The following is a 26,297-nucleotide window of genomic DNA, read 5'->3' as shown; positions in this document are numbered from 1 at the left end:
GATGGGAAATAGCTAGGCAAAACACATTCTAGGGGGAATACGGATATAATACAAAATTAGTCAACTTACAGCAATAAGTTGGTAAGAATTATTCATCATTGCTATTAGCATGTTGAGTAGGACAACCAGAGAGATGACATTATATGTCCCAAACATGGTGGCACCCACAAACTCAGTGAATTCATGCTGTGCTTTGACGTTGGTCACATATAAATTGATGAGCCCAAATATTGACCAAAACAGGGACTGCAGCGTCTCAAATAACCTGGAAAAAATACAAAGTTACACCAGAAGCTATATTAATAGAATCATTATAGAATAATATAACAAGAGAACTTGGCTACTCTTATGTATATTTGATTAACTGACAAAAACATATTAACGGAAAAACAACAGCTTAGGGCAATCATAAAATTACCTTAATACAAAGAATTAAAGGAACTAGTACAAATAGTCTGTCTAGTTTTTGTTGGGTCCCAGGGTCTTTGAAAGGTGAATTTAGCTTCCTAGGGCAGGGAGAGGAAATCAAGTCCACAGCATGTTTTTGTATGGCTCATGAGTTAAGAATAATTTCTGTGTTTTCAAATGACTGGGGAAAAAATCAGATCATTATTATTTTATGAATTGCACGAAATTCAGATTTCAGTGTCCATAAATAAATTTTTATTGAAACATATCCATGTTTAATCATTCTTGACTTGTCTATGTCTGTTTTTACAGGGTTGAGTAGTTGCAACAGAGCCAATTAAACACCGTGGAGAAAACAGAAGGTGTAGAGGAGCCTAGTTAATGCCAGGGTACAGGATGAAAATGTTGAGCCCTGCTCTTCCTGAAACCAAGACTTGCTGCACATTCTTCCCTTGCTAAGACCAGCCCTTGCTCAGAGGATCAAAGAACCTGCAATCCTGTGCACGACTCTTAAAACAAAACTCTTGTTACTTGAAATAACTCATTTGCAATCCTCACAAACAAGAAAATCTAACACAAAATGCCTTAATTGGCATACAGGAATTATTTTCCCAAATGTACAGATTTTTTAAAGAAGTAAACAATTTTGTATTTATAAGTGTAGAACTAAATTTTAATTATAGGATATAGAATTTATTCTTTATTTTCCTAGAGCTGTTCAAACTATTGTAAAGTAACAAGGGTACTTGATTGATAGTCTTCAATCAGATTGTGCCTGTCCAGCAGGGATGTGGTATTTCATGTATCCTTAAAAGATAAACACAAATGATAGATTCTAACGAGACTAGGGAAAGCGAAATCCAATTCACTGGTCCTAGACAAAGGCCACTAGAAATTATTCTTTGAAAATTTTCTGAGAAAAAAAGTAAATTTGGTCATGGCCATGAGTTCTTTATTTTTAGTAACTTTAATGACAACTTCTAAAACTAATAATAGTGTCATTCAGATGTAATGTGAAATAATCATGATCTTTCTTCTCAAATAGTACAAATACAATTCAATCAGTATACCCCTGATATTCATAGCAATTCAGAGAAAACTAAAGTTAAATAGCGTAAGTTATACAGTAAAACTTAACCATATAAGGAAACCCTGGTGGCTCAGTGGTTAAGTGCTATGGCTGCTAACCAAAAGGTCAGCAGTTCGAATCCACCGGGTACTCTTTGGAAACTCTGTGGGGCAGTTCTACTCTGTCACACTGGGTCGCCATGAATTGAAATTGACTTGACAGCAATGGGTTTGGTATGGGTAACCACATAAATCCCTTAACAGCTACTTTTCAAACATTCAAATAAAAACAGTTATGCAGAATAAATGGACTGTTACAATTGGATAGTGCTTTTTTTCCTTCTGTCCAAATTATTAGGAAATATAAGCAAATCCTTTGGCAAAATATTTATTAAGATATTTGAATTAGAATTTGAGAAAAAAGGAAATTCAGAATTACACGGCATTTTGTGATTGACTATGGATTTCCTTCTGATTTGTATTTTCTTTTTGTGTTTTCAGTGGAATGAATCAGCAGTGAGATTTGTAGAACAGTACCACTTGACTAAAATATAATTACTTCTTAGATGAATTAAGACCCTGGAATAAAGACCTTGGTATCTCTAAGTAAATTGTTCTTTTATTATATGAACTTTTTTTTAATCCATCTAGGTTAAAATTTCAGAGCCATTGCGTCCAGGAATGTTTTGGTCATTGCTGTTGTTAGGTGCATTCCAGTAGATTTCAGCTCATAGCTGCCCCATGTGACAGAGTAGAATTGCCCCATAGGGTTTTCTAGGCTGTAATCTTTACAGGGAAACCCTGGCGGCGTAGTGGTTAAGTGCTACGGCTGCTAACCAAAAGGTCAGCAGTTTGAATCCACCAGGCGCTCCTTGGAAACTCTATGGGGCAGTTCTACTCTGTCCTATAGGGTCACTATGAGTTGGAATTGACTCGACGGCAGTGGGGGGGGGGGGTTGGGTTTTAATCTTTACAGGAGCAGATTGCCAGATCTTTCTTCCGTGAAGCTGCCGGGTGGGTTTGAACTGCCAACATTTTGGTTAGCAGCCAAGCACTTAACCATTGTGCCACCAGGGCTCCTTACTCACACCGTAAGAACATTTAATTAGTGATTCCCAGAGCTATCAATACCAACGTTGCTCTCAGAATGAAGGGTCATTGGCTGTAGAACATCTCACATTGACTGGACATGCTAAGTATTGACCTAGTTCTGGGGTGAGATAAGGACAGAAACCTTTCCAGGGAAATGCCACAACCTAATTAAACGACCCCTGCACAAAGCCATGGTTGAAGACTGACTCCTGGCATTTCTGTGGGTTGAGGTTGCAGCATTGCCTTCCTAAAGATAACATTATGTCTGTTGCCCTTGAAGTTATTTCTCAACTACTACTTTTTAAAAATCAGTTTTTGTCCCTAATTAAATACTTACAACTAGAGAAAGTGAACAAGTAAAAAGGCAATGTATTCTATAGTTACTTGAGACGAAAATGATGAGGAAACATAAATTAATGCTAGTCACTTCTGAGTATGCTTAGTTTATAAGCAATAAGTGGCTAAGAGCTTGGCTGCTAACAAAAAGGTTGGCAGTTTGAATCCACGAGCTGCTCCTTGGAAACCCTATGGGGCATTTCTTCAATGTCATATAGGGTTGCTATGAGTTGGAATCAACTTGATGGCAATAAGCTGAATGCAATATTAAAACCAATAAAGTATGACACCTATTGGTCATTTCCATTCATTAGGAATACAGCTTCAATAAGCATAAAAGGGCTTTGCTTAATGAGACCAAACCTGGGAGGGTCTCAGTGCCAAGCCCATGCACTTCTCTTTATAGGAGAGTCCCTTACCCAGAGACTATTACCTTAAAATTAGATATAAAATAATTTCAGAGACTAAACATTTTTCTTCTTTTAGTGACATGTAGTTCTTCCTATGTTAATAAGAAAACACGGAAGGAACAGGAAGAAGCATCCATTTGCTGGTGGAAAATGCACAGAGGGTCATAGAAGACACTTGGGGCCCACATAGATGCTCTGGTGGCTCAATGGTTAAAACAGTCAACTGCTAACCGCTAATCAGAAGGTCAGCAGTTCGAACCCACCAGCTGCTCCACTGGAGTAAGATGTGTCAGTCTGCTTCTGTAAAGATTTAAGCCTTGCAAACTATGAGGCAGTTTTGCTCTGTCCTCTAAGGTTGCCGTGAGTCTGAGTTGACTCAGTTGTAGTGGTTTTTTAATTTTTTTTTTTTTTTTTATTTTTCCAGAAACTCACAGACTGGAAGGGGATCAGGAAAGGCCTTCTTGAGAAAGTACATCTGAGGTTGGTTTTGAATGAAAAGATAAAATTCTACCAAACAAGAGGGCAGAATAGGGGCATTCTGGAATGAGGGAAGAGCATGATATACTTGGGGATCTACAACCCATTAGGAAATATCGAAGACTAAAGTGTTAATGGGGAATGAAGAAAGATGAGGCTAGAAAAGAGGGCAAAGGCCAGATCATTGAAGGACATGATACGTCCAGCTAGGGAATTTGGCTTTAGCAAGAAGGAAGGAGAAGCTGTTTAGAGTTTTAAACAGAGGCGTGACAGATTTTTTTTTAGAAAGTACATTCAGGTAGCACGAAGGGAGACACATTAAGGGAGGCAGAGTCTAAGGGCAGGAGGATTGGATGCAGGCATGGGCAGTGAACAAGGGAAGGTGGCACCATGATAACGAAGAGCAGGAATAGAAATTTACTGACTGATGGTGCATGGAGGGGTAGGTGAAGGAGGAATGGGGTATAAAACACAAGTTTCTGATTTAAGTAACTGAGTGGGTTGTGGTAGCATTGACTGAGGAAGGGAGTTGAGGAAGATTTTTGAGAAAGACTATGATGAATTCTCTTTAAGTCCTTGTGAGCCATACATGGAGGAGCATCCAATAGGCTGTTGGACATAGAGGTCTGGAGGAGATAGATTTGTGCGAGTTACATGTGTGTGGAAGAATTCTCTTATAAACATACAGCAAAATCCATAATAATACGAAAATTTTCCAATTGCTTTGTGAAGAGGATCTGAGCAGCGTATGCTAAGGCAGACCACTATTTAAAGAGCAATAATTAAAATATATGGAGCCCTGAGGGTGCAGTGGTTAAGAGCTCAGCTGTTAACCAAAAGGTCGGCAGTTTGAATCCACCAGCTGCTCCTTAGAAACTCTATGGGGCAGTTCTACTCTGTCCTATAGAGTTGCTATTAGTTGGAATCAACTGGATGGCAAGAGGTTTTTTTTAATTAAAATATAATTATAAAAGAAAAGTAAGTAGTGTTAGAGGAGTAAGTCGTGAAATGAGAGGATATAGTGACAACAGGAGTTAAAGGAGGATAAACCAATATAAAAAAAAATTCATAAGGTCGCTACAAGTTGGAATCATCGACTAGGGCTTAAAAAAATGGAAGTGTTAAAGAAGGTCAAATGAAGCAACACACTGAGCAAAATATAAACAGCTAAACATCCACTGGTAGTGGCGATATGAAGGCTTCTAGATGATATTTTCTAGAATACTTTCAGTACTCAGTAGAGCTACGAAAGCGAAAGCCAAATAGCAATGAATGAAGAAAGAAAGAGAGATGATAAACCAAGACTTTTTATATAGGTTTCTTTTTACGGTTGGAGTCCTGGTGGCACAGTGGTTAAGTGTTTGGCTGCCAGACCAAAGGTTTAGGTCAGTAGTTGGAATCCATCAACCACTCCTTGGAAACCCTATGGGGCAGTTCTACTCTGCCCTGTAGGGTCACTATGCACCAGAATCAACTCGACAGCAATGGGTTTGGGTTTTTTGGTTTGTTTGTTTTAGAGCTGGTTGACTGGAAAGAGGGAGAGAGGCGGGAATAGTAGCTAGTGGGGGACACAGAGTTAAAAGTCTCAGCACACTTTCATGCCCTGAGTGGAAGTGGTGATAGAAAGGGAACTATCTGTGATATAGGTGAGAGACAATATTCTACTTTGTTTTATGTTCTTTGGACATATTATCAGGAGGGACCAGTCCCTGGAGAAGGACAACATGGTTGGTAAAGTAGAAGGTCAGCAAAAAAGAGGAAGACCTTCAATGAGATGGATTGACACAGTGGCTGCAACAATGGGCTCAAGCGTAATAACACTTGTGAGGATGGCACAGAACCGGGCAATGTTTGTTCTGTTGTACATAGGGTCACTATGAGTCATAACTGACTCAATGGCACCTAACAACAACAATAATAATGATAATAGTAAGAAGAATGGATAATGTTTTTGACCACTGGTTATAACATGCTTTGTGTTAGATACTTTACATGAATTATTATGCATTTTAATTCTTATATAATAAGATGTTTGAGACCATGAGTGGTGTCATGGATTGAACTGTGTCCCCCAAAAATATGTGTCAACTTGGTTAGGCCATGATTCCCAATATTGTGTGGTCATCCTCCATTCTGTGACTGTAATTTTTGTATGTGTTGTAAATCTTGATCTCTGCCTGTGGTTAATGAGGCAAGATTGAATTATGCTAAAGAGGATTAGGGTGGGATTCTAACAGCCTTACTAAGGTCACATCCCTGATCCAATGTAAAGGAAGTTTTCTTGGGATGTGGCCTGTACCACCTTTTATCTTACAAGAGATAAAAGGAAAGAGAAGCGAGTAGAGAGGGGGGAGACTCATACCACCAAGAAAGCAGCACCAGGAGCAGAGTGCATCCTTTGGACCTGGGGCTCCTGCAAGGAGAAACTCCTAGTCCAGGGGAAGATTGATGAGAAGGACCTTCCTCCAGAGCTGAAAGAAAGAAAAAGCCTTCCCCTGGAGCTGACCCCCTGAATTTGGACTTGTAGCCTACCAGACTGAAAGAATAAATTTCTCTTTGTTAAAGCCATCCACTTTTGGTGTTTCTGTTATAGCAGCACTAGATGACTAAGACAGATGGTAAGGGAAAACGGCTTAAAATTTACGGAAGATACAGAATTATAAAAAGAGAATTGAAGACCAACAAAAGAGAAGGAGGCCCTAGGATATCACTACAAGTCCTCTCACAGTGACTGATATCCATCACACTGAAACAGGGACATCTGGAGACAGTTGACCTATGCCCAGTACTCTCTGCTTAATAATACTAGGGTTTATTAGTATATTTTTAATTTGGAATAATTTTGAGCAAAAATAATTTGTTGATTACAGATTTATATTCAGTTACCTGAAAAAAAAATTAAGTAGAACACCTGATTTGTTTTGTTTGAATGGTTTGGCCCATGACATTTGGGATATGCAATTATCTGTTGCTTTTCATGATAATAGAGGAAGCCATTGGTATGGATAAAGCAAAAATAATATCTAATCCAAGTAATTCAATACAGTTGCTTTTGGAATACAATTTCTATTGGATATTTTGCATTAGACTTCTCTAGCCATACTTATCTTGGACTGATATTAAAATTAGTTTGTAATATGTAATAATATATCAAAAAAACAATAATAAGGCAAGAGGACTACTAGGAAACTTAGGGGATCATAACTCAGGACAGGGTTAGGTGAAATCGTTTTAATTGCAGAGCAGTCAGACAGCTGAGATGGGGATGGGTTTTGGAGCCAGAGCTATTCCCTGAGCTAAAGAGATACTTCAGGAGGTAGGTGCTATGTGAACATTCTTTCTGGAAGACAAAACCTAGCATCAGAAGGATATTACAACAGACACAGATGGGGTGGTCTTTGCAAGCAGTTGACCTCAGGCACCCAGTTCAAAGAAATGAGAGAATTGGAAAGACAGAGCACACAAAAGGCTCTCCATCAGAAATTCAGGAGGGTAGGAGCCAGGCAGATGATATCCGGGATGACTGTTAGATGTGCTTGGCTGCTAACCAAAAGGTTGGCAGTTCAAGTCTACGCGGAGGCACCTTGGAAGAAAGAACTGGCAATCTATCTATAAAAATCAGCCACTGAAAGCCCTATGGAGCATATGGGGTCACCACAAGTTCGAACAGACTCAATGGTAACTGGTATTTGGTTTTGTTAGAGACAGAATTCTAGTTTATGAAGGGAGAGTCTGGTGGGATCTGACTGGTTTAAGTCCCTAGTCCTAGTGGTCCTGGGCAAATTACCCAGTTAAGGAACACAAAAGAGTGATGAAATACAGAAATTTGGATATTAGAACTGAGACACACTCCAAGGCCAAGCCAGTCACATGGATGTTGCCGCAAGGGATTGAATCTCCTTCAGACAATCCTACCCAGAGTCAGACGAGAGCAGAAAGATGACAAGGCTGAGTAAGCTGGTTGGGCTGCAGAACAGCTGCTTAAGGCTAGAAGGATAAAGAGGTGGGAATAAAGGATGAATTGACAAGTGGAGGCTGGGATGAATTCTTGTTTTCTTTACGATTCATGATTTGTCTCAAATCTATTTCTGAAGGGATTTGAAGTAGCTGAGGCTGAGATTAAAATTTTATGCACATAAAGACAGATGTTGATTAAATAAAATTGTGTTTTACATATTGGGATCAAAAAAAAGAAAGATACTAAGTTAAACCAACAAGTGGTTTAGTTCATGTGAAATGACTGATTTCTTCCCACTTGAGGAATTACTGTAATCTCTTACATTACATAACATTCTATGATGGCCCACGATCAAGATCTGACTACAAAATGACCATGTTTTCACATCATGGTTACTGTGTAGAGGAAAATCACCCAATATCTTTATTTATCTGCTAATTAAACCAAAAAAAGCAAACCAGTTGTCATCGAGTGGATCCAGAGTAGAACTGCGCTCCACAGGGTTTCCAATGGCTGATTTTTCTGAAGCAGATCCCCAGGCCTTTCTTCCGAACCACCTCTGGATGTATTCCAACTGCCAACCTGAGGGCTTAATGGTTTGCCACACCCAGGGATTCCTGTCTGCCAATTAACAGGCATGTGGTGGTGGGCCCAGTGAGCAGCAAACTCAACGGCCATGAGCCTGTGCTGCCGGCAAACCAGAGGGTGAAAGCAGACAAAGGCCATCATTGCTCATCTGATATAAGGCACTGAGAGTTTGGTGTGCATCATGCAATGGCCTAGATTAGTACTGAGTTTCTATTTTGATTTTTTTCTTAGATGCTAAGATATTTGTGTAGGAAAATGAAGAAGACATGTGAAGGGAACTTAATATCTAGAAAACACATGAGAGAAGATTGGAGAGCATATAGATTTTCTTACACAACCAGTTTTCCATATATTCTATCTTTTAATGCATTTGTAAGTTGTCACTGGAGCCCCTGGGTAGTGAAAACATACTTACTGCTAACCAAAAGGACGGCATTTGAAAGAAACAGTTTCCTTGGAGGAAAGGTCTGGCAATCTACTTCCAAAAAATCAGCCTTTGAAAACCCTCTGACATGCATAGGGTCACCATGAGTATGAGTCAACTCAACAGCAATTGGTCTTGGTTTGGTTTTTAAGTTGTCAATGGTACATAAGTCTTTTTATTCCACATTTTAAGAGTATGTATAGCTTTCCTTTTTATGAGATCATTTAGAAGACCATTTAACTAAAACTTAAATGAATTGAATATTTTTTAATATCAAAATGATTCATTTATATTCAATACTATGTTAATTTCGTTTTCTGCATTAAGCATGATTTTGTACTTTCTTTCCAACCATTTGTCAGGGATTTTTCAAATTCATAAGGTGATACACTCTAAATTTTGCACAGACTTGCCAATGGAAATGTCTATTCGACTTACGTTGAAAATGCATTATTCTGCTTTTCACACCGTATGCCTTTGCAGCTTAACCCTTTTGTTTCCTCATAATAAAAGTACAATTGGTTTAGGCCATTTGCAAATGCTAGCAACACAAGGCAGTATATGAATAGGAACTTCAAGATGTCGAGAAGCATTCTTCCTAGGGATATTTGCAGAGGTCCCAGGTGAGAATTTGCAGTGAACAGTGAGATCAGGCGCAGGGAGCTGAAGATGTTTGCAATAGCGAATAATGCCTCGGCCACCAGCGTGGGATGCCACATGTCCCAGGATTCTCGTGGATGAAGGGCACTGTACTGGAGAAAACAGAACAGAAGGGAAAGTAAACCAAACGCATGCACATGAGTATGTCAAGTTTAACCCTGGGGTGCTTTTCCAGGTATTTCCAGCACAACGGTCTGTTGCCAGGAAGCTAGCTTCTATGATGGTGGCAGAATATTAATTTACACAAAAACAAAGTTTCATTAAAATAATTTATAATTTATGAGCTTTAATGAAAGTGGCTTTCCTGGTCTGTCCTTGCATTGGACTACTTAATATGTGGATTGCATCTTTCCTTGAATTTCCAATGGGAACTTAAAAAAAAGAGGCATATATGCAGGAAAATAATAATATCTTATTTTATATTGGGAAAAGATAGCATATCACGATAACAAAGAAAACTGCTTTGTTAAAAATACTTAAATTTTTAACAAAATAATCAAAGACTTTATTTATAATACTTGACCGTTCTAGAGGAAAACATGTAGGATACAAATTGCACATAAAAAGTCAAAGTAGCGGTCCATTCCTTGGAAACAGTGATGACCAGCATGAGCACAGTTATCAGTGCTTTGTGTCTGTGTTGTCTCCAATGCACACAAAACCTAACTCAGAAATAGGCCTGGCAGTGAACTGCTGTTTTTAAAATATTTAATGTATAGAAAATATAATATTTATCTGAACATTCATTAATTAGATAAAATACATGATTTGAAATATTTGCTACTTTAAACTTTGACCAGAAAATATTTAAAAAGTAAGATTAATTAAAATGTCAACCTTGACTTATCTTGTTGAGCCTTATAAAGGGCATAATGAGATTTATCCCTGGACTTTTGAGGTATATTTGTATCCTTTATTAAAAAGGGCAAACATGCTTTTTGAAATGTTGCAATATAAAAACCTATAATTAAACCTTCTAAGAACTGAACAATAAATTGAACTCTTCTCTTAGCTATTTAGTGCTACTATAACAAAAATGGAAACCCTGGTGGCGTAGTGGTTAAGTGCTACCGCTGCTAACCAAGAGGTTGGCAGTTAGAATCCGCCAGGTGCTCCTTGGAAACTCTATCAGGCAGTTCTACCCTGTCCTATAGGGTTGCTATGAGTCGGAATTGACTCAATGGCAGTGGGTTTATAACAGAAATACCACAAATGGATGGCTTTAACAAACAGAAATTTATTTTCTCCTAGTTCAGGAGACTAGATGTCTGAATTCAGAGAGCCAGCTCTAGGGGAAGGCTTTCTTTCTCTGTAGGCTCTGGAAGACACTGTCTCTTCAGTGTCTGCTTCCTGGTTCCTCTGGATTCCACCTGTCTTGGTGTCTATCTTACCCATCTCTCCTCTGCTCCCTTGTTTAATCTTTTTATCTCAAAAGAGATTGACTCAAGACATTCTATACTAATCCTGCCTCATTAACATAATAAAGACAACCCATTTCTAAAAGGAATTACAACCAGGGGCATAGAGGTTAGGATTTAAAGCACATATTTTTAGAGGACACAGTTCAATCCATAACATTCCACTTTTTTACCTCCCCCCCCAAAAAAATTTATGGTCTTGTCACAGGTAAAACACATTCACCCCATCACATCACCACAAAAGTCTTTAATCAACTCCAAAGCTAAAATTTCATCTTCTGAATCAATTAAATCAAATATGAGTGGGACTTTAGGTGCATTCCACCCTGGGGAAAATTCCTCTTCATCTGTGAATTTGTAAAATAAAAATACAAGTTATCTGTTTCCAAAGTAAGAGCTCTGGTGGCACAGTATTAAAATGCTCTGATGCTAATCGAAAGGTTGGTAGTTCAAACTCACCAGCCACACCTCCAGAGAAAGACGTGGCAGTCAGCTCCTGTAAGATTATTGTTGTTGCTAGGTGCTGTCAGTCGGTTCCAACTCATAGAGACCCCTATGTACAACATAATGAAGCACTGCTGGTCTTGTGCCATCCTCACAATCCTTGTTGTTTGAGCCCATTGTTGCAGCCACTGTATCACTCCATCTGGTCAAATTGCTTCCTCTTTTTCACTGACCCTCTACTTTACCAAGTATGACGTCCTTCTCCAGCGACTGGTCCCTTCTGATAGCATGTCCAAAGTATGTTGTGAAACAAAATCTCCCCATCTTTGCTTCCAAGGAACACTTTGGCTGTATTTCTTCCAAGACAGACTTGTCCATTCTTCTGGCAGTCCATGGTATATTCAGTATTCTTTACCAACAACATAATTCAAAGGTGTCAGTTCTTCTTGATCTTCATGGTCCAGCTTTTGCACGCATATGAAGTTACTGAAAATATCATGACCTGGGTCTGGTGCACCTTAGTCGTCAAAGTGACATCTTTGCTTTTTAACACTGTAAAGAGGTCATTTGCAGCAGATTTGCTCAATGCAATGCGTCATTTGATTTCTTCACTGCAGCTTCCATGGGTGTTGATTGTGGATCCAAGTAAAACAAAATCCTTGACAACTTCAATCTTTTCTCTGTTTATCATGATGTTGCTTGTTGGTCCAGTTGTGAGGATTTTTGTTTTCTTTATGATGAGGTGTAATCCATACTGAAGGCTGTGGTCTTTGATCTTCATCAGGAAGTGCTTCAAGTCCTTTTTGCTTTCAGCAAGCAAGGTTGTGTCATCTGTATAACAAAGGTTGTTAATGAGTCTTCCTCTAATCCTGATGCCGTGTTCTTCATATAGTCCAGCAATTTGCTCAGCATACAGACTGAATAAGTATGGTGAAAGGATGCAATCCTGACACACACCTTTCTTTATTTTAAACCATGCAGTATTCCCTTGCTCTGTTCAAATGACTGCCTCTTGGTCTATGCACAGGTTCCTCATGAGCACAATTAAGTGTTCTGGAATTCCCATTCTTCTCAATGTTATCCATAATTTGTTATGATCCACACAATCAAATGCCTTTGCATAATCAATAAAACACACATAAACATCTTTCTGGTGTTCTCTGCTTTCAGCTAAGATCCATCTGACATCAGCAATGATATCCCTTGTTCCACATCCTCTTCAGAATCTGGCTTGACTTTCTGGCAGTTCCCTGTTGATGTACTGCTACAACCACTTTTTAATTAATTTCAACAAAATTTTACTTCCATATGATATGACTGATATTGTTCAATAATTTCTTCATTCTGTTGGATCACCTTTCTTTGGAATGGGCACAAAAAAAGGGGGGGGATCACAAAAAATGATATTTTCCAGTCAGTTGGGCAGGTAGCTGTCTTCCAAATTTCTTGGCATAGATGAGTGAGCACATCCAGCACTGTGTCCTTTTGCTGAAACATCTCATTTCGTATTCTGCCAATTCCTGAAGCCTTGTTTTTTTGACAGTGCCTTCAGTGTAGCTTGGACTTCTTCCTACAATACTATCGGTTCTTGATCATATCCTCCTTCCTGAAATCGTTGAAGGCCAACCAATTCTTTTCAGTACAGTGACTCTGTGTATTCTTTCCATCCTCTTTTGATGCTTCATGTATCATTCAATACTTTCCACATAGAATCTTTCATTATTGCAACTTGAGTTTTAATATCTTTCTTCATTTCTTTCAGCTTGTGAAATGCTGACCATTTTCTTCCCTATTGGTTTTCTCACTCCAAGCCTTTGCACAGTTCATTATAATGCTTTACTTTGTCTTCTAGAGCTGCATTTTGAAATCTTTTATTCAGCTGTTTTACTTCATTTCTTCCATTTGCTTTAGCTACTCTACATTCAAGAGAAAGTTTCAGAGTCTCTTCTGACATCCATTTTGGTCTTTTCTTTCTTTCTTGTCTTTTTAATGATCTTTTGTTTTCTTCATGTATGATGTTCTTGATATCTTCCCACAGCTCGCCTGGTCTTTGGTCATTAGTGTTCAGTGCATCAAATCTATTCTTGAGATGGTCTTCAAATTCAGGCAGGATATACTGAAGGTCATATTTGGGCTCTCGTGGACTTGCTCTAATTTTCTTCAGCTTCAATTTGAACTTGCACACGAGCAATTGATGGTCTGCTCTGCGGTTAGCCCCTGGTTTTGTTCTGACTGATAATATTGAGCTTTTCCATCGTCTCCATCCACAGATGTAGTTTATTTGATTCCTGTGCATTCCATCTGGCGACGTCCAAGTGTATAGTCACTGTTTATGTTGTTGAAAAAAGGTATTTGCATTGGTTTTTCAAAATTCTATGAGTGGATATCTGGCTTCATTTTTATCATCAAGGCCATATTTTCCAAGTACCAATCTTTCTTATTTGTTTCCAACTTTTTCATTTTAATGACCAGGAATTATCAATACAACTTGATTGCATGTTTGATTAATTTCAGACTGCAGAAGTTGGTTAAAACCTTCAGTTTCCAAGGTTACAGCCTCGAAATCCTATGGGGCAGCTCTTCTCTGTCCTATAGGGTCTCTATGAGTTGGAATTGCTCAGTAGCAGTAGATTTGGTTTTATTGTTTCCAAAGTACAATGGTGGAACAAGCACAAAGTAGACATTTCCATTACAAATAGGAGAAATTGGAGGGAAAAAAGGGATAACAGGCACCAAGCAAGTTCAAAACACAGCTGAATGAATTACATTAGCTCTCAAGGATTGAAAATAATCCTCTCTTCTTTGAGACCATCTCTGCAATGGCCCTACCCTCTAGAATCTGGGTGTTGGCCACAATTGGCCACACCCTCTGGATTCTATGAGGAGATCCCTAGGCCCTCGTCTTTAGCTCTGCCTTCCAGGCCCACTGGGACAGCAATTCTGTTCCCTCAGCTTTGGGTGGCCCATTCTCCTATCCATCTGAGTGGCAACCCCACCCTGTTGCTATGGGCAGTCCTTGTTCTTCTGCCCTTGGGCATGGCAGCCCCACCCTCTCATCTTTGGATGGTGGCTCCATCCCCTGGAACACCTTCATGGCAGCCCCACACTCCAGAACTGAGTTGGCAAAGGTCCTACTCTTTGAACCTAGGAAGCTGTGGCGCCACCCTTTGAGATTCTGGAGATCGTGTCCCTACTCTTTGAAACTGAGAAGGCCCTGCTTCCTGTGCTCCTTCCAACAGTACTACTACCTCTGAGCTGCTCCTGAGGTGGTCTTTTTCTTTTCTTGGAAGATAACAGATGTTGCTCCTTTGGCCTGTTTCTTGCCTGTAGAATTCCAAGAGGCAGACAGCATTCTTTCCTTTCGTTCTTCTCTGTCACCTTTAGTCTAAGCTGATGGGTTTTCTGCTGTGGTAGTTGGTTAGATCCATTGGTCACAGGCTTAATCTCTTTAACAAAAGATTGTTTAACCACATCCTTGGTGAACATGTGTCCTTAGTTTGTACAAGAGAATTTCCCAGATCATTTAGTTTTGTTTTTATTTTGCATAGTTCATTTTTTAAAATGTATTTCTTTACAATTTTTTAATATATCATTTTCTTCTCCAGCACATACTTGTATCTGCCCTCAGAAATGTCCATGGGCAGTTAGCTGCTCAAAGGTGAGCTATGCCCTTTCCTTTTCAGAGATTTGATTAGGAAGGAGTTTGGGAGTGGGGTAGGCTCTGTTTCTATGTTGCCTTTTTACCTGCACTGTTCTTTTTTTTTTTTTTTTTAATAATTTTTATTGTGCTTTAAGTGAAAATTTATAAATCAAGTCAGTTTCTCACATATAAACTTGCATCAACCTTACTACGTACTCCCACTTACCCTCCCCCTAATGAGTCAGCCTGCTCCCTCCTTCAAGTCTCTCCTTTCGTGACCATTTTGCCAGTTTCTAACCCCCTCTACCCTCCCATCTCCCCTCCAGACAGGAGATGCCAACATAGTCTCAAGTGTCCACCTGATGCAAGCAGCTCACTCCTCATCAGCATCTCTCTCCAACCCATTGTCCAGTCCAATCCATGTCTGATGAGTTGACTTCAGGAACAGTTCCTGTCCTGGGCCAACAGAAGGTTTGGGGACCATGAACACTGGGATTCTTCTCGTCTTAGTCAGACCATTAAGTCTGGTCTTTTTATGAGAATTTGGGGTCTGCATCCCACTGTTTTCCTGCTCCCTCAGGGGTTCTCTGTTGTGCTCCCTGTCAGGGCAGTCATCAGTTGTGGCCGGGCACCATCTAGTTCTTCTGGCCTCAGGATGATCGCACAATTCATTTTGTAGTCCATCTCTTTCCTCTCGCATTTTACTATAAGCAGCAAGGAGAAACCATGCGGCTCCTTTAAGATCTTAAGAGTCTCATCAGACAGATATCCAAGTCCATCACTTAACACATCCTACCTTCCACCAAACATTTCAACATAATTTAGACAAGTTCTTTGCCACTTTATGAAAGGTATTGCCCTTCCTCCATTGTCCAATCACATTTCATCATTTTCTTTTAAAGCCTCACCTGAAGCACATTTTATGTCCAAATTTCTAGCAACCTTCTGTTGCTGGCACCATATGTATTCTCTAAGATGATAGAGATTTTTTCTATATCTCTCCTCTCTTCTGTTCAGCCCTCGCCAGAATTGCTTTTGACGTCCTTAATTCTACCAACAGTCTCTTGAAGGCAATCTAGGCTTTTAGTATTAGGCATCTTAAAATTCTTCCAGCCTCTACTCATTATCCAATTCCAAACCTGCTTCCACACTTTAGGTATCTGTTAGAGCACCACCCCACTCTTCCGGTGTCAAATTCTGTCTCTGTTATCTAGTGCTGCTAAACAGAAATTCTACAAATTGGTGGCTTTTACAAACAGGTATTTATTTTCTCACAATTCAGGAGGCCAGGAGTCCTAATTCAGGGTGCTAGCTCTAGGGGAAGGCTTTTTCTCTGTCGGCGTAAAGGAAGGTCCTTGTCTCTTCTAAGCTTCTGCTCCTGGGTGAATCTTCATGGCGCTTGCCATCTCTCTTCTCTATCTCTGCTTGCTGGCTTGCTTTTAATTTCTTTTATATCTCAAAAGAGATTGACTCAAGACACACCCTATGCCAATCCTGCCACAGTAACATAGCAAATAAAACCCAATCCTAAATGGAATTATAACCACAGGCATAAAAGATGTTAGGATTTACAACACCTATTCCGGGGACACATTTTAATCCATAACAGTTCTCTTCTTCTTCGTGCACATCATTAAAAATGTTTAGAAAACAGGTTAGTTTTCCTAATGATCATGTCAGGAAACAAAACAAAAAACAGGTCTGTCTCCATATAAACCCCCTCAGAATATTTTCATTCTTTTAGCATTGCATTTTTACCAAAGGCCTTTACAAATGTTATCAATTAACTCTCCTTGAAACTAGTAAATTGTATTTTTTCAACTCCCTGGGGTGTAAAATGTATCACAAGCTCCTGATCTGATTCAACATTCAGGTTCTTGCTTGACTGACAATTTAAAACAATCAAGTGTGAACTGGAGGGAAATGATTTTCTATTTTTAAACCCAGATAACAGTGCTTGAACATTCCCATCATAACTTTTCCTTTCTTAAAATAGTTAATGGCTAAAGATGCAGAAAAAAAGTTGCAATGCTTTTCTTGTACATTATAACAAGTATCAGAGTGGGGGCTTGGGGGTACTAAACACTACTCGATTCTCTCCACCTGTTCTCCCTATACATGGTGCCATCTTTTCCTTCAAGTAGAAAGATCATATTCTCCTTCCTTAGTTCTCTCTCGAAAGACTCAGGTTTAAGTGGAGAACGACTCTCCCTATGGTGACGGTTAATTACACATTTCCCTTTTTCCTTTTACTTAATATGGCTTAGGACTATATGTCAAACGTACACAATGTGAAATAGTAAGCATATTGACCACCACTCATCTGTCAGTTTGTCATACTGTGGTAGCTTCAGCATTGCTGTGATGCCGGAAGCTACATCACTAGTATTTCAAATACCAGCGGAGTCACCCATTATGGACAGGTTTCAGTGGAGCTTCCGGGCTAAGACTGACTAGGAAGAAAGGCCTGGTGATCTACTTCCAAAAATTGCCCACTGCGATTGAGTCATTCTGACTCACAGGGACCCTATAGGACAGAGTAGAACTGCCCCATTGAGTTTCCAAGGAGCGCCTGGTGGATTCGAACTGCTGACCTCTTGGTTAGCAGCCATAGCACTTAATCACTACGCCACCAGGGTTTCCTTCCAAAAACTAGCCAATGAAAATCCTATGGATCACAACAGAATATTGTAGGATATAGTGCAGGAAGATGCACCTCCAGTCAGAAGCGCTCAAAATATACAATGGCTGTAACAATGGACTTGAGCATATCAAAGGTCTTGAAGGTGGCACAGGACCAGGCAGTGTTTTGTTTTGTTTTACTTGGGGTGGCCATGAATCAGAACCAATTCACGGCAATTAACAACAACAAAGCACTTTCAGGATGCAATCCTCTTCTTTGAATTTCTCACATTTAACACAATTCACTGCATATAGTATGTGCTCAGAAAACACTGTCTCTTCTCAATTACTCATACTCCATTGAGAAAGACAGGTAGGAGCACAGCTGATCATAACAAAAAACGCTCTAAGAGAAAGAATGGGAAACCCTTGGGACTGAGTGGTTAAGAGCTATGGCTGCTAACCAAAATGTCGGCAGTTTGAATCCACTAGGAGCTCTTTGGAACCCCTGTGGGGCAGTTCTACCCTGTCCTATAGGGTCGCTATGAGTTGGAATCGACTCAATGGCAGCAGGTTTTGTTTTGTTTTTGTTTTTGTGAAAGAACAATGTCATGGGAATAGAAAAGAGGAAATGATTAATTCTGTCTGGGACTATGGGACCAGGAATGAATAGAGATTATATGTTGTTAAAGCTTCAAGGGTCTCCTTGCTCATCTAATTTAGTGGAAACCTACAGATGCTGTGTCTTGCTCCAGGTTTCACAGACAGTCCAAGGCAGCTGGACGTAGATCCTTCATCACAGGGCGACTGACTCCTGATCTACAATGGGCCATTGTGTTCCTGGTTCACAAAACCCTTCCTCATGAATTGTCTCAGTGGGGACTCACAAACATGAGCAAGGTTTTCCACTTTACATATCATGAGATGCTAGATTTTGCCCCAGTATAGTTACCTAAGTCTGCTTCAGAGTCTAGCATCTCTGGTTAACAGTCCGGAAACAATACTCCATAACTATGTTGACGCGCATTAGGGCTTTCAGAGAAAAAAAAAGCCGACCTCTCAGTTAAAAATGTTTGAACAGGAAACAAGCCTTGAAAGTCAAAGACAGAGACCTCCTGGGAGATTTGGAAACAGCTTCCCTGGAGTCATCTGCTTATGTTCTATGGATAATAAACCAGGGCACCTTTGCCTCCTCAGAGAGGATCTGTTCACATTAGAAAGCAAAAGATCTTTCTCTCTCCTTTCTCCAGAGAACAGGACACACAGCTGGAACAGCTGCCAGGTATGGGTTCTGAGATTCATAATTTCAGACTTTCTCTCCTGTGGTCCAAACCCCTGTAGGTGCAGGGTACATCTGGTTCTCATCATGGAGGGGCTGGGGCATGAGGAACCAATGCTATGATTGCCGCGTAAGTGGACAGTCTGTTCTCTGATTCAGAAACCTCCTATTTCCTGTCAAGATAAAATTAATGAATACAATGAATATAGATATAAAAATTACAGTAAGCACCCCTGATTTCATTCTTTTGGCCTCTGCTTTTTAATTTTTCTCCTATCATTATTCAGTAAATATTACATTTACTTAGGTTTTAAATATAGGCATTGTTTTATAAATGATTTTTAAATTCTTACAAATCATGGTATTCTGTGAGTTTTTAGAGAATAATTTCAATTTCTTCAGTTATTAAATGTATTGCCAAAACTTATTATTACAAATTAAAAGATCAGCTTTTTTAAAAAATACATTCTTTGAATCTATTATCCGAAAATTATTTTAAAATCTACATTCCCTTTGCATACCACCTGTCTGTCAGTTCATCTCACTGTGGTGGCTCCTGTCTTGTGATGCTGGAAGCTATGCCACCTCTATTTAAAATACCAGCAGCGCCACCCATGGGGGGCAGGTTTCAGAGGAGCTTCCAGACTAAGACAGACTAGGAAGAAAGGCCTGGCAATCTAGTTCTGAAAATTAGCCAGGGAAAATCCTAAGGATCACAACAGACTATTTTCTGATATAGTGCTGGAAGATGCACTAAATGCAAAATGGCTGTAGAAATGGACTCTGGTATACCAACGATGGTAAAGATGGTGCAGAATGGGGCAATGTTTTGTTCTGTTATAATAACGTCACCATGATTTCAGGCCAACTTGATGGCAACTAACAATAATAATCAATTTCATCTTTCCTTTTTGCCACCTAACATTTGTACTGCCTCTTCTCTATATCCCTTGCAGGTGGCTCTTTCTTACCTGGCCCCTGTTCCTATTCTATCACATTCCCTGGATGCTTTCTATGATTTTGCTGCTAGTTATGTGCTGATGACTGTCAATTTCACATCTCCAGCCCAGACTTCTCACCTTACGGTTATGTGTGATGTTCTGCTTTTTTTTTTTTTACTGTACTTTAGATGAAGGTTTACAGAACAAATTAGTTTCTCGTTAAACACTGACTACACATATTGTTTTCTGACATTGGTTAACAACATCACAACAGGTCGAAACTCTCGTTTCTCAACCTTGGGATCCCTATTACCAGCTTTCCTGCTCCCTCCTGCCTTCTAGTCTTTGCCCCTGGGCTGGTGTGCCCCTTTAGTCTCGTTTTGTTTTGTGGGCCTGTTTAATCTTTAGCTGAAGAATGAGCCTCAGGGGTGACCTCATTACTGAGCTGAAAGGGTGTCCGGGGACCATGCTCTCAGGGTTTCTCCAGTCTATGTCAGGCCAGCAAGTCTGGCCTTTCTTTTTGAGTTAGAATTTTGTTCTACATTTTCTCCATCTCTGTCCAGGACCCTATACTGTGATCCCTGTCAGAGTAGTCAGTTGTGGTAGCTGGGCACCATCTAGTTGTACTGGACTCAGTCTGGTGGAGGCTGTGGTAGATGTGGTTCCATTAGTCCTTTGGACAAATCTTTCCCTTGTATCTTTTGTTTTCTTCATTCTTCCTTGCACCCAAAGGGGCGAGACCAGTGGAGTATGCTAGATGGCCACTCCCAGGCTTTTAAGACCTCAGACGCTACTCACCAAAGTGGAATGTAGAATATTTTCTTTATAAGCAATGTTGTGCCAGTTGAGACAGACGTTCCCCTAGGCCATAGTTCCCACAGACCTCAGCCCAGCATTTTGGTCCCTCAGGCAGTTTGGATGTGTCTGTGGAGTTTCCATGGCCTTGCCTTGCACAAGTTGTACTGGCTTCCCCAGTATTGTTTACTGTCTTACCCTTCACCAAAGTTACCACTTGTCTATTGTCTATTTAGTGTTTTTCCATCCTCACCCTGCCCCTCTCTCATAACCATCAAAGATTATTTCTTCACTCAGCGTAATGCCTTCCAGGTTCATCCATGTTATGAGATCCTTCACAGATTCATCGTTTTTCTTTGTTGTTGTATATTACTCCATTGTGTGTATGTACCACAGTTTGTTTATCCATTTGTCTGTTAATGGGCATCTAGGTTGTTTTCATCTTTTTGCTATTGTGAACAATGCTGCAATGAACATGGGTGTGGATATGGCTATTTGCGTGACGACTCTTATTTCTCTAGCATATATTCCTAGGAGTGGAATTGCTGGATCATACGGTATTTCTATTTCTAGCTTTGTAAAGAAGTGCCATATCACTTTCCAAAATGGTTGTATCATTTTGCATTTCCACCAGCAGCGCATAAGAATTCCAATCTCCCCAAAGCTTCTCCAGCATTTGTTATTTCCTGGTTTTTTGATTCGTGCCAGTAATGCCAGGGTGAGATGGTATCTCCTTGTGGTTTTGATTTGCATTTCTCTTAATGGCTAGTCACGGCAAGCATTTCCTCATGTGTCTGTTGGCTGCTTGAATGTCTTCTTTGGTGAAGTGTCTGTTCATTTCCTTTGCCCATTTTTTAATTGGACTGTCTTTTTGTTGTAGAGGTGTTGGATTTTCTTGTAGATTTTAGAGATTAGACCTTTGTCTGATTGGTAATAGCCAAATTTTTTTCCCAGGCTGTAGATTTTCTCTTTTTACCCATTTGGTGAAGTCTTTTAATGAGCATAAGTGTTTAATTTTTAGAAGATCCCAGTTATCTAGCTTATCTTCTGGAGTTTGTGTGTTGTTGGTTGTGGTTTATTATCCTGTTAATACAGTATATTAGGGCCTGTAGTATTGATCCTATTTATTCTTCTATGAACTTCATAGTTTTTGGCTTCATATTTAGATCTTTGATCCATTTTGAATTAGTTTTTGTATATGGTGTGAGACATGGGTCTGTTTCATTTTTTTTTGCAGATGGATATCCAGTTTTGCCAGCACCGTTTGTTAAAAAGACTGTCTTTTTCCCATTTGATGGACTTTGGGCCCTTGTGGAAGTTCAGGTGACCATAGGTGGATGGATTTACACTTGGGTTCTCAATTCTGTTCCATTGGTCAACGTATCTGTCATTGTACTAGTACCTGGCTGTTCTGACTACTCTAGCTGTATTGTAGGTTCTTACATAAGAAAGTTCATGTCCTCCTACTTTATTCCTCTTCAGTAGTGCTTTACTTATTCTGGGCTTCTTCCCATTCCGTATAAAGTTAATGTTAAGTTTTTCCATCTCTTTAAAGGATGTTATTGGTATTTGGATGGGGATTGCACTGTCTTTGTAAATTCCTTTGGGTAGAATTGTCATTTTCACAATGTTGAGTCTACCTAATCATGAGCATGGTATGCTTTTCCACTTACGCATCTCTCTTTTCGTTTCTTGCAGTAGTGTTTTGTAGTTTTCTTTGTATAGGTTTTTTACATCCCTGGTTAGATTTTTTTCCTAAGTATTTTATTTTGGGGGGCTATTATAAATAATATTGTCATGATTTCCTTTTCATTGTTCTCTTTATTGGTGTATAGGAATCCAATGGATTTTTGTATGTTTATTTTGTATCCTGCTTCTCTGCTGACTCTATCAGTTCTAGTAGTTTTCTCATGAGTTCTTTTGGGTTTTCTATGTTTTTTTTTTTTTTTTTTTTTTTATGTATAGTATCATACCATTCCCAAATAGGGACAATTTAACTTTTTCATTACCAATTTGGATGCCCTTTGTTTCTTTTTCTTGCCTTATTGCTCTTGCTAGAACTTCCAGCACAATATTAAATAGCAGTGGTAATAAAGGGCATCCCTGTCTTGTTCCTGTTCTCAAGGGGAATGTTTTCATCCTCCCTCCATTAAGAATGATGTTGGCTGTTGGTTTTGCATAGATGCCCTTAATTTGTTGAGAAATTTCCTTTCTATACCAAAATAGGTATAGAGTTTTTTTAATCAGGAATGGTCATTGGACTTTGTTGAATGCCTTTTCTGCATTGATTGAGATGATCACGTGATTCTTTTCTTTCTTTTTATTTATGTGGTGGATTATGTTGACTGATTTTCTAATGTTGAACTATCCTTGCATACCGGGTATGAAACCTACTTGTATGTGGTGTGTTATTTTTTTGATATGATGCTGAATTCTATTGGGTAGAATTTTGATGAGAATTTCTCATCCATATTCATGAGAGATATTGCTGTGTAATTTTCTTTTTTTGTGGTGTCTTTCCTGGTTTTGGTATCAGGGTTATGCTGGCTTCATAGAATGAATTTGGAAGTATCACTTCTTTTTCTATGTTCTGAAATAGTTTGATTAGTACTGGAGTAAGCTCTTCTCTGAATGTTTGGTAGAATTCTCCAGTGAAGCCATCTGGGCCAGTGCTTTTATTCGTTGGGAATTTTTAAAATTACATTTTCAGTCTCTCCCCTTGTTATGGGTTTGTTAAGACTTTCAACATCATTTTGTGGTAGTTTGGGTAGGTAGTGTGTTTCTAGAAATTTGTCCATTTCTTTTAGGTTTTCAAATGTGTTGGAGTATAGTTTTTCATAACACTCTGGTATGATTCTTTTTCTTTCAGTTGGGTCTGTTGTAATGTTCCCCATTTCATTTCTTATTTGGGTTATTTACGTACTGTCATGTTTTTATTTTGTCAGTTTGGCCAGTGGCTTGTCAATTTTGTTGATCCTTTCAAAGAACCAGCTTTTGGTTTTATTGATTCTTTTGTTTTTCTATTTCATTTATTTCTGCTCTGATCTTTATGATCTTTATTTCTTCTGATGGCTGTGGGCTTTTTGCTGTTCTCTATTTGTTCAAGTTGTATAGCTAATGTTTTGATTTTGTCCCTTTCTTCCTTTTTGATGTGTGCATCTATTGCTATAAATTGACCTCTGAGGACTGCCTTTGCTGTGTCCGAAAGCTTTTGGTATGATGTGTTTTCATTCTCATTTGATAGTAGGAATTTTTTTAATTCTATCTCTAATTTCTTCTATTACCCAGTGGTTTTTAAGCAGGGTGTTATTCGGTTTCCATGTAATTGATTTTTTTCCCTTACTTTTCATGTTGTTAATTTCTAATTTGATGGCATTGTGGTCAGAGAAGATGCTCTGTATTATCTCAATGTTTTGGATTTTGTTGAGGGTTGCTCTGTGGCTTAAGATGTGGTCTATTCTGGGGAATGTTCATGTCTGTTGGAGAAGAATGAATACTTTGCAGCTGTTGGGTGGAATGTTATATATATGTCTATGAGGTCAAGTTGGCCGATTATGGTCTTTAGCTCTTCTGTATCTTTGTTGAGCTTGTTTCTAGATGTTCTGTCCTTTACTGAGAGTAGTGTGTTGAAGTCTTCTATTATTATTGTGGAACTACCAAGTTCTCTTTTCAGTGCTGTTGGAGTTTGTTTTATGTATTTTGGAGCCCTGTCATTGGGTGCACAGATGTTTATTACAGCTAAGTCTTCATGATGGATCATCTCTTTAATCATTATATAGTGCCCGTCTTTGTCTTTTATGGTGGATTTTGTTTTAAAGTCTATTTTACAGAGATTTGTATTGTCACTTTTTTTTGTAATTATTTGCTTGATATATTTTTTTCTATCCTTTGATTATTAATAAATTTACCTCTTTGTTTCTAAGGTATGTCTCTTGTAGATAGCATATTGATGGATCTTCTTTTAAATTCATTCTGTCACTGTGTCTCTTCATGGATGCATTTAGGTCATTTACATTCAGTGTAACTTTGATAGGTGTGAATTTATTGCTGTCAATTTTTTTTTTTTGAGGTGCTGAGATTTTGTTCTTACTCTCCCTGCTGAATGCCTTTCGTTTGGGTATTTCTTTTTCATTTCTCTTCTTTTTGTAGATTATGTTTTTATTGAGACTTTATGTTTTTCTTCTTTATTTTGATGAGTAGGTTTGTTAACTTTCTTTGTGTTTACCTTGAAAGTTACCCTTATTTTTCCTTCTTTGCCCATTCTCTCAAGTATTTGCTTTCCAGTCTAAACCTAAATTAGCTTGTTTTTAACCAAAGCCTTCATTTCTATTCAGACTTTTTTTTGTAAAGAGAAACACTTTTTTTTTTTTTTTGGCAGACCTATATAACAGAATAGTCACCCTATGGTTTCCCTGAATTACTTGCCAATTTTCTATGCAGGGAGCTTCATCTAATGTATATTCAGATGCCAGACATATATGTAACAGTGTGCTTTATATAAGGTAAAAGCTCAAACAGCATTCTAGGCAAAAGAATCATTGATACATTGACACAAAGGAGATAGATCATTTGGAGAAGCGTGAATAGCTTGGTAGGGTGGGAACAAAGGGGGCTTGGAGGTAATGCAAGACAAATCTGAGAAGTTGGATGCAGATCATGAAGGCCTGGATAGAGGTATAAAGCAAGGAAGATAGATCGAATCATAACATATAATCATAATTTCCTTGAATGTAGGAACCTATTTGTCATTTCCATATACTCTACAGTCTTTGGTACATACTTACAGAAGTCAATTAATCAATTAAAGTGTTATATGGATACTTTAAAAACTATAAAGAAGTGTCTGACCAGAATAAATGAAGCTAGGATTGAGTTGAGGTTTGAAATCCATCCTGTGTTAAAACCTGTGGAACCATTTCTGCCTGTTAAGAAAATAATTTTTTTTTCCTTGTAACTGAACCAAAATCTAGTGTTGCCAGTTTATTTCCAAGGGACTTTTATGAAACCGTGAGCCCTCTGTGAACTCGTTATGGTAACTAAGCGACAACTGACCAACAAAGTGCCCATATCATTAAGTAGAAACTATCTTACCTCTCAAGCAACAATCAGACTTTTGTTAGCTTGTTTCCAAAGGAACCTTAACCCAAACAGCTCCTCTCTTGCTCTACTGGTTGTTCCCAAAGAAGGAGTCTTAAAATTTGTGAACCACCAATCAATGCAACATCACTAAGTAGGTAACTAGTCAACAAAGTTCTGTAACCAATCATTATTAAGGTCCCACTTTGACAATCATTATTAAGGTCCTGCCTTTGGCAATGATGTGTCTTCACTTCCTTCTGTCTGTACTGTATTAACTGCTCCTGGACTGTAATTCAGTGGATTCTCCTAGTCTCTTGTGCCTGGCGCACACTAGTAGGTCCCTCATTGCAATGAATGTCTTGGTCTTTGTCTTGGCTTAATAAAAAATCTCTTTTAATTACATTTGAGTCTGGGGTCTTTTCCCCCTACGACAAATGAATAAAGGTTAAATTGATACAAAATGAATGTATTTGTTGTATGAGATTAATGAAAGGTCTATACTAGTTTTAAGGAGCCTTCATTGTGCAAGCAGTTTGTGATCAGCTGTTAACCTAAAGGTTGGTGACTGGAACCCACCTAGTGGCTCCGTGGAAAAAAGTTCCTGGCAAACTGTTTTTGTAAAGATTACAGCCAAGAAAAACTCTATGGAACACAGTTC

General features: G+C 38.9%; 1 protein-coding gene across 6 annotated transcripts in view; it reads right to left on the bottom strand.

Annotated features, from left to right (window-relative positions):
* TRPC4 (transient receptor potential cation channel subfamily C member 4) overlaps nt 1–26,297 on the bottom strand; it is a 288,851-nt gene that overhangs the window by 37,346 nt on the left and 225,208 nt on the right. For all 6 annotated transcript variants that reach the window (XM_023551371.2, XM_003412637.4, XM_010592656.3 and 3 more), the window contains 2 exons: nt 9,200–9,513; nt 70–265 (listed from right to left, as the gene is read on the bottom strand). In XM_023551371.2, coding sequence (XP_023407139.1) covers nt 70–265; nt 9,200–9,513 — 510 coding nt within the window. The remainder of the gene's footprint in view (nt 1–69; nt 266–9,199; nt 9,514–26,297) is intronic.

The sequence above is a fragment of the Loxodonta africana genome, chromosome 17 (assembly GCF_030014295.1).
Source record: "Loxodonta africana isolate mLoxAfr1 chromosome 17, mLoxAfr1.hap2, whole genome shotgun sequence".
Classification (NCBI taxonomy): Eukaryota; Metazoa; Chordata; class Mammalia; order Proboscidea; family Elephantidae; genus Loxodonta; species Loxodonta africana.
This window is presented reverse-complemented; position numbering and strand designations above follow the sequence as displayed.